The following is a 10,462-nucleotide window of genomic DNA, read 5'->3' on the forward strand; positions in this document are numbered from 1 at the left end:
CCGCCCCGGCCCCTGCAGCCCCCCAGCGCGGACTTCCTCAGCACCTGCGGCTCGGAGTGGCAGCGCCTGTCTGAGCATTCCCGAGCGCTGCCCGCCAGCCCCAGGGAAGGTAACGGGCAGCTGCGCCTGGGTGTGCGTGCTCACGTGTGTGTGTGCAGCGCGGGCCCCGGGGCGCCCGGGCTCTGCTCCTCGGGGTGCTTCACTCTGCGTGTCCTCTACACGCACTCACCCGCACTCGCACACATCTTTGCTCCTGCTAGTGCTTCAGTGTGTCCTACACACACACGCGACCACCCACCCACGCACGCACACCCTGCTCCTCGTGGTGCTTTAGTGTGTGCGGGTGTCCTCTACGCGCACACACCCACACACCCTTGCTCTTGCTGGTGCTTCAGTGTGTCCTACACACACACGCACCTGACCCCCCCCCTCCACACACGCACACCCTGCTTCCCGTGGTTCCCACTGTGTCCTACACACGCACGCACACACACACCCTGCTCCTCGGGGTGCTTCAGTGTGTCCTCTACACACACACACGCACACCTCCTTGCTCCTGCTGGTGCTTTAGTGTGTCCTCCACACACACATACACACCCACCCCACCTACCCCCCTCCCCACACACACACCCTGCTTCTCGTGGTGCTCCACTGCGTCCTCCACACATGCACGCACCCCCCCCCTTGCTCCCCGTGGTGCTGCAGTGTGTGTGTGTGTCCGTGTGTGTCCACGCGCATATCCCGGGGCCGAGCTCGCCCGCGCTGGTGTCGTTGTGTCTCTCTCCTCTCTCTTTCTGTTGTGTCCCCAAGCAGGGGGCTCCGCCGGGGACTCCTCCGCCTCCAGCAGCCTGCGGTGCCTGTCCTCCATCGTGGACAGCATTTCCTCCGAGGAGCCCAAGCTGCCCGGCGGGGCGGAGCTGGCGGAGAAGTGACCCGGCCGGGCAGAGGCGACCTCCCCGACAGACCCAAAGCACGGGTCCGTGGAGTCCGGGGGGGCCGGGCAGGGGCTCCGGCGTCCCCGGCACCAGCCCTGCCCTCCCGGGCGCGGGCTCGTGCCGTGCCCAGCCGAGAGACAGTCCATTCCTGGCGCAGTCGCTGCATCGCACGTGGCTGTGCCTTCAACGACAAGAGTTCCCGGCGGGCTTCTGTTTTGTCCTGTAAATACTTTTCTTTTGTAAGCACGGACGGATGGATCTATTCAGCGGGCGGCAGGTGATCTTGTATATACGAACGGCCGGTCTCGCGGGTTGTAAAATAAAAAAAACTCTTTGTGTTACCGCGCGTTTTACACGCAGGGCCCGAGCCTGCTGCTTCCTCCGCGCTCCCTCCTGCCCCGGCCGGGCCGCTCTTTTGGACCTCAAGCGCTCGGTGCCGGGAAGCCCGGCTCGCTCCAGGGACCGCCTGCCATCTCCTTGCAGCCGGGACAGCTTGTCTTAGGCTGTCTGACCGGCTTCCTCTGCACACACTGCGGACGAAATACATACGGCGCGCGCACACACACACACACACACACACACACACATACATACACACATATACGCCCACATATACATGTGCACATATATACGCACACAAATACACACATATACGCGTATATATACATGTATATATGCACATATATACGCGCACACACATACGCATACATATCCATACACACATATATACACACACACACACATATGCGCGCGCACACATTGCGGACGGAAAGTGTTAATTTATTCTACCCCCTCTCCTGTGTTGCACGGGCAGCTTTCCAGCGCTGACAGGCGGGGGGGCAGCCGCAGTCCCCCAGCCCAGCCCAGCCTACCTCTGCTTTCTGCAGCCCCTTCCCCTGCCCCGTGGGCTGCACCCTGGGAGACCCCCACCAGAAGGTGCCCGGCAGCCCAGCCCCCGAGGGCAGCTCAGCGCTGCGCCCGCTCAGCCCCGGCCCCCGAGAGGGTCAGACAGCTGTGTTTCATTGACCGCTGCTTCCCCGGCAGGTCCTGAGCTCTTCTCAGCTGTTCATTGCGGACTTGAACCCAAGCAGAGTTTCTGGCCCTGATGGGACAACTGGAGGCTCTGACCGGACCAGATCCCTTGGGGGCTCCGGGGCTTCTTTCAAAGCCAGGCGACTCCCTCGGCTTTCCCCTCTCCTCTGGGCAGGGAGAGCGGGGCCCCAAGGAGAGGAAGGAGTTAAGTGGCTGAAAGGAGGGAAAGACGACAGATGAAGCCTTTCAGTCAGTGCTGTAGAAAAGCAGCCCCCGTCTGAGGGTGGAGGGGCAGCAGCGAGTCCCAGTAAGAACCGTGGGGCTTGCAACAGCTTTGTTGATGATCTCGGGAAGGGGCGACCACCAAGAGACTGAGCCCTGGGCGGCTCTTCCCTCCGCACACTTCCCAGCCTGACAAAAGGGCGAGTCCAATTACCGACCCCTTTAAAATCCACTCTCTCACCTCTTCTCTCGCTTTAATCCCTCCACTCTTTTTCCCAAATACCAAGTCGCTTCCTTGTTCCTGGCACCTTTCTGATGGCTATGTCTGTCTGTCTGCAGGGGAGGCCTTGCTCAGGATAGGAAGAAACTCTTCAGTACCTATTATTGCTCTCTCTACTTCCCCCCCCCCCCCCTTTTTTTTCTTTTTTCCGCATTTGCCACGAAATAATCAGACCCCCGGATTGTTCGCTGCCGGGGACTAAAGATCAGACAGGCAATTAAATAGGAAAAAATACCTTGCAGTGACCTTCTCCTCCCCGACCCTTCCTTTATTTATTTATTTATTTATTTATTTAATTCTTAACACTTTTATTCTTACAGCTAGGTTGAACTGCACGTGCAGAGTTGCACAAGACACAAGAGATTTACAAGTGGTTTCTATCCTATGATAGTGCCGTCCAAAATCCTTATATACTATTAAAAAAACCCCAAGAAGTTAGCATCAAGGCAACCTTGAAACAATTAGGAGCAAGGTTAAAGCTTCCGAGAATTATCAACTCTTGTAGATACCTGATTACTTGGTACTGAATGTTAGATATATCTATATAGATAGATATATCTATATAGATATATCTATATATATAAAGAGACGAGCTGTAGTTATATTACAACATCCCGGTGTTATGCCGTGTCTAAGTTACTTCTTTCTCCAAATTTCTGATAATTAGAATAAGTCAAAAAACCCTGCCAACCTGCAGCCAGCTAATACAGACAAAAATAATTACTTTTTCCTTGCTTCTCTAGGGTTGTACAATATCAAAACTGTATTTGAAATAACCTGTCTCCTTCGGAGGCAGAGATATTTGGAAATCTACACTTCCTCAGAGCTTGGGAGTGTTGGGGATTTTTTGCACAAGATCTGTGAACTTTGGGGAAAAGGTGGGTGGCTAGGTTTGGCTTCCATCTGGCTGCTCAATTGTTCAGAAATATGGGAGAGACTTTTAGATCGGTTTAACATCTATGGTCGTGACTATTAAATAGCCATCCCTAAACTATTGAAAGTCGTAAACCTCCTTCAGGCAAAATTTGCGCTGGCCTAAAATTTTAAGTGCCTGAAAAGGTAAATTGAAGAATGCCATAACCAGCTTTAAAAGTTGCTCTCTTACAGGCTCTTTTTCTGTCTGTCTGTCTCTGTCACACACACACGCACACACACACACTCTTGCTAGTTTAATTTCAGAAACTGCCCGCCTATTTGAACCCCCCCAACCCAGCAGCCGGGTAACTTGAGAAATTGGTTGGAAGCCGTTTGGCTAAAGCAGGTTTTTCATTAAACAAAGAAAATCTCTCCCAGAGAAGGAGAGAGAGACTCCATGTGACCTCCGGGTCTGTACCCGGGCGTGTGAGGCTTGCCAAGGAAAGTTCTCTGAGTGGTTGCAATTAAAATGTTTTTATTTGATATTCATAACGATAATCTTTACTTAAGTCTAAAGCCAAAGCAAACAGGGTCCGGGAAGCTCCAAATCAAGAGGTAATAACTCGGTCAAGATAAGCAGTTTGGGATTCCATCGGGGCTCTTTCCGGGCGAGGTGGGGATGGGGTGGAAAGTTATCAGGTTTAAACTAATGATCGTGATTTTTCTTCCTACATGTCATTAAACGCGGAACAAAGCTGCCCGGGGACAGCCTGCCTGAGTGCCGGCTTGGAGGGCTTGGCTCCAGCCGCCTCACCTGCACTGCTTACCCAGGCGCTTATTTGTTATGGGGAGTGAAGGTGGTGGGAGGCCCCCGTGGGCCCATTTCTGGCATAGACCCAGCGGGCTTCAACACCTCGACCTCGGCTCCGGAGTGCACATCCTCTGCCAGCCCCCGCGCTCAGGTGTCCTCTGGAGATGCGCTTTAGAGAACTCCCTGGTGACAAGATCAAAGCGTAGGTTCAACCTCCCCCAGTAAATGTTAATTGAATTCTTCCCTCTTGGCTGAAAGGATGGAAGAAATTGAAGTGAACAGCTCCTCTCTCGCATAACTCAGCGACAGGAGAGCCAGGGTCGGAGCCAAGGTGGTGGCCGAAAGTGGAGAAGACCTGCTGGTCAAAGCAGACGGTCCCGGCTGGGCGTCTACACTCAGGAGGGCTGCGATGCAGCTTCGGGACCCCCGGGGGACTTTGCCAGAGCTTTGCCCCTTGGTGGAAAGCGTGGCGATTTGTCACAGAGTGGGGAGCTGCCGGTGGGACCCACGGATTGAATGAAGCCAGTCATGTGCTCGCTTGCCATTGCCCTGGATCACAGGAACTAGCAGCTTTCCCCATTCTCAAGGCTGCTAAAACCCTTCGTATCCCTTTGATCTCTCCCGGGAGTCCCAGATGCAAGCAGAGGCCAATGTCTTCTTCAGCTGTGGTCTAGCCACAGCCTTCCAGCAGCTCTGGCAGGTACTAATGTGTTTACTTAGGTGTGCAAGGTTCCCAGAGCTCGAGGGAGCCAAAAGTTTAGCACATTGTCGGAGTCCCCGTAACGCAGGTCCGACTGGGAAACAGTTTTGCTGGAGGTGGTGTCTGGGGGCGGCTGGATGAAGGGAGAGGAGATTATTACCTATTTCATGGATTTCATGAAACTTGCCCCGATCCAGCAGGAAACTTGAATTCACGATACACAATTGAATCTTGCAAACCATTCTTACATGCAATGGTCCAAACACTAAACTCTGTATATTAAAGGCAAAATTCCCCTGGCTTCAATCGAAGTTTGCCTAAATATTCCAGAACAACGACCAATTTTCAGTATATTTTCTTTGGCTAAGACTCTTAACTTTTTTTTTAAACAACTAAAGGACATCCCTAACAAAAGCCTGGATACCTTTCGTGTCAGGGTAAGCTCTATTAAACCCTGATCCTTGAATTTATTCAGGCAAGCTCAATGGGAATTTACTTCGGTGAGGGCTGCACTATCTGGCTTTCGATCTCAGATGTCTTCATAGTTAAGATGTGGTTTTTATTTAATACTTTAATACAGCTTTACTATGGTTAAGAACACACAGGTTGTATTTCAATACCACACAGTCGTTTACATGGGGTCTATTTCCCCACTGAATCTACCCCAAAGCATTAGGCACTGGGTCAGAGCTGTAATGACGGTAGCCAGTGCTAATATTTCCATCATATTTTGTCCATAACATTTTGTTCATTACATTTTGTCCATAAACCTTACATTTCGTCTCTAATTCTGTGGCTGCGATGCTAATGACCCTGGATTCGGATTTACCGAGGTAGTTAGACCCTGCGTTTTCTCAGCTTCATCTATAAAACATTTGTTTTTTCCTCTTCTTTTAACCATTATTTTGGTTTGATTTTCATTGTGAAGCAAGTCGAGCCATTTCAGAGGGGAACAAGAAGAGTTCTGAAATAAAACCCGCTCCGTAATAATATTGCCTTTAAAAAAATTTGACTGTTTTTGCTCAGATTTTAAAAAATCGCAAACTATTCCAAGAATGTGTTTGTCAAGATATGTCTTTAAAAGTAAGTATAACAGCCTGGCTCCTCTGGGATGGGGGACTCCTTGGGAATGCTGCCTTCTTTCCGTCCGTGAAGATTTCCCGACTTAAAAAAAAATCTGTTAACAACAGTTTGTTAATTGTGTCTAATGCTCTCTGAGCTCTAGTTTTCAGCACTTCGGTCCCTCTCTCAGAAGTGCAGCAGCCCCCGTTTCCCCTCGCATCAGCCTCATTAACCAACCTTGTAGTTTGTGTTTTCTCTGCCTTTTTTTTCCAGTTCCACTCGCCTGCTGCACTTTTGCAAATTTGTTTTGAGATCACTTTACAAAAGAGCCCTGGAACCTCTAAGGGATACCAATTACAGCTTTTCCTGACTGACAGCATCCTCCCCCCTCCCTCCCCAAACAGAAGGGAAACAAATCTGAATCCCCCAAAGACTCCTGGAAAAGCCCAGCCTCAAACCCTCTGGACTGAGAGTTAAAAAGTCGAAGGCCAGAGGACCCTGGCAATATTTTGTGCCTCGTACCAAAGGGCTTTGGCATTCAGCTAACTATTACCTACTTGGAGAGGAACCCCTGAAAGGTGATCAGAACAGTGTCACTAGCGCGCTAAAGAGCAAGTTTATTTGTGCACAAAGCGTAAATCTGTAAACAGGTCTATTTTAGCCAGCGCCAATGTACTAAATCAAAAGATCTGTGCGCCCCAACCCTGTAACGTCTTCAAGTTACTGCTGACCAACCCCGCTTTATCTGGCTGCTGATTTCTGAGAAAAACAATTGGGAACTGAGATGTTTCCACCGTGGGCCGTGGCCAAGTGAACGTCAGCCCGGACTTGGATGGAGCAAGCTGAAATTCAGCGCTTGCTGTAACTGCATTCCTTGATCAGCTTTCTGTACAGGATTCATTTCAAAGGGGCTCTCCCTCTTTATGGCCCCAAATAAACGGGAGCAGGGCAGACGTAGCCGTTTTCAAGCGCTTGGATAATGCTTTGAAGCAGAACCAGAGAATCGGAGAAAATGAGGTTTGGAAGGGACCTCAGCAGGTCACCCAGTCCAACCCCCTGCTCAAAGCAGAACCAGTCCCAACTAGATCAAGCAGAACTTCATTTGTGAAACAGGTGGTTTTTGTCCTGAAGTGAAACGTCTCTGTTAAGAAAGAGCCGCCTCCCGTACACACGCTGAGCTAGGCAGAGAGTAGTGGCCAGGGGGCTGCTCCTCTGAGTATTGCATGAAGGACACAGGAGAGAGGGGGACAGAGCTTTTCGAGATGCCTGGCAAACCTGAAGCCTCTTCACATGTTTGGCAAAAGGCAGCAGGTTCACACCACCTTGTCTTTCCCGAGGGCTCCCTGCCAGCTTCTCCCTCCAGCAGGGTTTGGACAAGGCACCTGCATCAAGAAGGGTTGTCGGTTGTAGCCGTGTTGGTCTAAGGACACGGACAGGCAAGGTTCTTTGGGTAGATGTGATACCTTTGATCAGACCAACTAAATAGTTGGAAAATTGTTCTTTGTAAAGTTCTTTGGGTAGATGTGATATCTTTTATTAGACTAAGTAGTTTGGAAAATTGTTCTTTGGAAACTTTCGGGCACACATGCCCTTCTTCAGGCATTGGGAAACTTGGTATTCTACCCAAGGGAGCACACACACACCAGCAGACTTTCCCTTTACCCGAAGAACCGTGTTTGTGCCTGACAGCTTGCAAACAACAGTTTTCCCAACTATTTAGTTGGTCTAATAAAAGATATCATAGATGCTTCTCAAGCAAATCCCGGGAGGCCAGTCACCCGTTGTACTCGGCCTTGGTGAGGCCGCAGCTGGAGTACTGCGTCCAGTTTTGGGCTCCACAATTCAAAAAGGATGTGGAGAAGCTTGAGAGGGTGCAGAGGTGAGCCACCGCATGATCAGAGGTCAGGAAAACAGACCTTATGATAAGAGGCTGAGAGCGATGGGACTTTTCAGCCTGGAAAAGCCAGGCTCAGGGGCGATCTGGTGGCCACCTAGAAGTGTATCGGGGGTGCTCACCAGGATCTGGGGGAACGTTTATTCACCAGAGCGCCCCAAGGGATGATGAGGTCAAACAGTTATAAACTACTGCAAGACTGTTTCAGGCGGGACATGAGGAAGAACTTCTTTACTGTCCGAGCCCCCAAGGTCTGAAATAGACTGCCGCGGGAGGCGGTTCAAGCACCCCCTTTGAATGCCTTCAAGGCACATTTGGATGTTTATCTTGCTGGGATCCTACGATCCCTGCTGACTTCCTGCCCCTGGGGCGCTCCCTCCGGGTCCCTTCCAGCCCCTATGAAATCCATGAAATATCACATCTACCCAAATACTTGGAAAAATTGTTCTTTGCAAAGTTATTTAGTTGGTCTAATAAAAGATATCACATCTACCCAAACAACTTTGCAAAGAACAATTTTTCCAACTATTTAATTGGTCTAATACGAGCTATCACGTCTACCCAAAGAACCTTGTCTGCCTGGATCAAGAAGTATACCGGTTGTAGCCGTGTTGGTCTAAGGACATAGGCAGACAAGGTTCTTTCAGTAAATCCATTACTACACCAACTAAAATAGTTGGAAAAACTCTTCTTTGCAAGCTTTCGGGTACAAATACCCTTGGTCAGGAGGAGGAAGCGTCAGGCTGGATCAAGAAGGGAACTTGTAATGTCAGCTTCTCCTGGAGAAAGGTTAGGAAAAAAAAGACAAAGCCTCTCTGAGTGCACAGAATAACTGGCCCAGCCTCTGAATGGCTGAGTCCGTTGAGCTTAACCCAAGCCCCACATTTTTTTTCCTCCTGAAACTCCGAAAGCACCTGAATCTAGCCAAGGGGTTCTTTAAATGCCTGTTAAATGGCTTCATTACCAGCCTAATGACCCCCTCCCAGCCTCAGTGATCTGCTGCTAGGTCTTTGGAAGGCTTTTGTCACCGACTTGTGTAAAGTTACTCAGGGCTCGTGGGGGTTAGAAATCTTACACTTCCAGGAGGGGGTGGCTGCCCTGGCAGCTGGGATGCATCTGTAACGGTACAAGGTTGCCTGAAAGCAGAAAATTAGCCGGCCCAGAGCAGGGCTCTACAGTCGCGTCTCCGGCAGCATCAGGTCATCCCAGGGAGAGGCCGCGAGAGTGGAGGAGCAGAGGTTTTTTTTTTTTCCTTCGGCAAACAGATACAGTCTCCTTCTGTGAGTACCTCATCAGGGACCACTAACAGCCCACCGCTACCTGGCATGCTTTTCTCCCTCGCATTAATACATCATGTCTCTGCTCTGTTGAAATGTTTTCTTCTTCTAGTCCTTTTTCTTGTCTTCTTTTTTTACAGCTGTGTTTGTCAAATCATTGAATCAAGGGGCAGTGCGTGTCCCAGGGCAAGATCACAAGCGGCTTCCAGCTGGAAGCACCGGCTGCCTTGTAAAACGGGCTAAAGCCATTCCCCATGTGTTGCAGGGCCGGGGGCGCTGCCCTGACTTCTCCCCGGGACAGCACAGAGGAGGACTCCAATGGGGAGTGCATGATGGGTGGGTGGGTTTGAACCCTCTTTCTCTTTTCACACGAAATTGTACATCTCCGTGATTTCGATCCCCTCCCCCCCAAGCTTTTGATTTATTTATTTTTTAATCCGTCCATTTTGTATTTATTTTTTTAAAGCCAGGCTTCTGGGGTGCGATGAGCCGCTCCGCCGGCGCGGGGTGGAGGAGCTGTCTCCCGGGGAGAAGTGTGTGTGCGCGCAGGGGGCTTGCCCAGGCAGCCCCAGGAGGGGATGTGATGGGACGTGCTAGCCGAGCGGACCAGCCCCCCACAACCGCTGTATATAAGGAGCCAGAGGACACTGCCTCCGGCCACTAATAACTGCCCAGGGGAAGCGCGGGTGCGTGCCCCCAGCCGCACTCCCCAGCCCTCTTTCTCCTCTGCTGCTAGGATGGAGGTGATGGACGCCTGCCAGTTTTCTCCATGCGATTTTTTCTCCGACAGCTCCTGCCTCTCCTCCCCCGAGCGGGGCTTGGCCGAGGGCCTGGAGCACAGGGTGTCCTCGGGAGCTCGCCCACGAGCCCCTCCGGGCTCCGATGAGGACGAGCACGTCCGAGCCCCCACGGGCCACCACCAAGCCGGCCACTGCCTCCTGTGGGCTTGCAAAGCCTGCAAAAGGAAGTCCACGACCACGGACAGGAGGAAGGCCGCCACCATGAGGGAGAGGAGGAGGCTGAAGAAAGTCAACCAAGCTTTCGAGACCCTCAAGAGGTGCACCACGGCCAACCCCAACCAGCGCCTGCCCAAGGTGGAGATCCTGCGCAACGCCATCCGCTACATCGAGAGCCTCCAGGACCTGCTGCGGGAGCACGTCCACAGCTACTACGGCCGCTCCGAGCCCGCCAGCCCCGCGTCCCCCTGCTCGGACGGCATGGTAAGAGGGGCGGGGGGCGGCTCAGGGAGGCTCAGGGGGGCCCTGGGGACCTCCATGCCCTCCGCCGAGGTGTTGCAGAGCCCAGGCCTGGCGGCGAGGCCCCGGCGCTGAGCGTGGGCTGCACTAGCCCAGCTCCCTCCGAGCCGCGGCACTGCCCTGTCCGCTCGCCCGCAG

At 52.0% G+C, this 10,462-nt stretch overlaps 2 protein-coding genes across 4 annotated transcripts in view; both read left to right on the forward strand.

The window, feature by feature from the left end:
- Positions 1–1,276, forward strand: part of MYF6 (myogenic factor 6) — a 2,194-nt gene extending 918 nt beyond the window's left edge. The window contains exons 2-3 of one of the 3 annotated variants that reach the window (XM_025191546.1): positions 19–109; positions 811–1,071. In XM_025191546.1, the coding sequence (XP_025047331.1) occupies positions 19–109; positions 811–932 (213 nt within the window). In that variant the 3' untranslated portion in view covers positions 933–1,071. Of the gene's footprint in view, positions 1–18 lie in introns of all 3 variants that reach the window. The other 2 variants (XM_006035393.2, XM_025191545.1) reach the window with 2 other exon arrangements.
- Positions 1,277–8,902: 7,626 nt separating this feature from the next.
- Positions 8,903–10,456, forward strand: MYF5 (myogenic factor 5). The gene is made up of 3 exons (XM_006035396.2): positions 8,903–9,071; positions 9,209–9,404; positions 9,805–10,456. The coding sequence occupies exon 3, from the start codon at positions 9,806–9,808 to the stop codon at positions 10,397–10,399; it is 594 nt and encodes a 197-aa protein (XP_006035458.1). The 5' UTR covers positions 8,903–9,071; positions 9,209–9,404; position 9,805; the 3' UTR covers positions 10,400–10,456.
- Positions 10,457–10,462: the final 6 nt, after the last annotated feature.

Source organism: Alligator sinensis, unplaced genomic scaffold (assembly GCF_000455745.1).
Source record: "Alligator sinensis unplaced genomic scaffold, ASM45574v1 scaffold672_1, whole genome shotgun sequence".
NCBI lineage: Eukaryota > Metazoa > Chordata > Crocodylia > Alligatoridae > Alligator > Alligator sinensis.

What these genes read in the sequence shown, in the direction of transcription:
- MYF5 (XM_006035396.2), top strand. Translation starts at nt 9,806, where the DNA reads ATGGAGGTGATGGACGCCTGCCAGTTTTCTCCATGCGATTTTTTCTCC.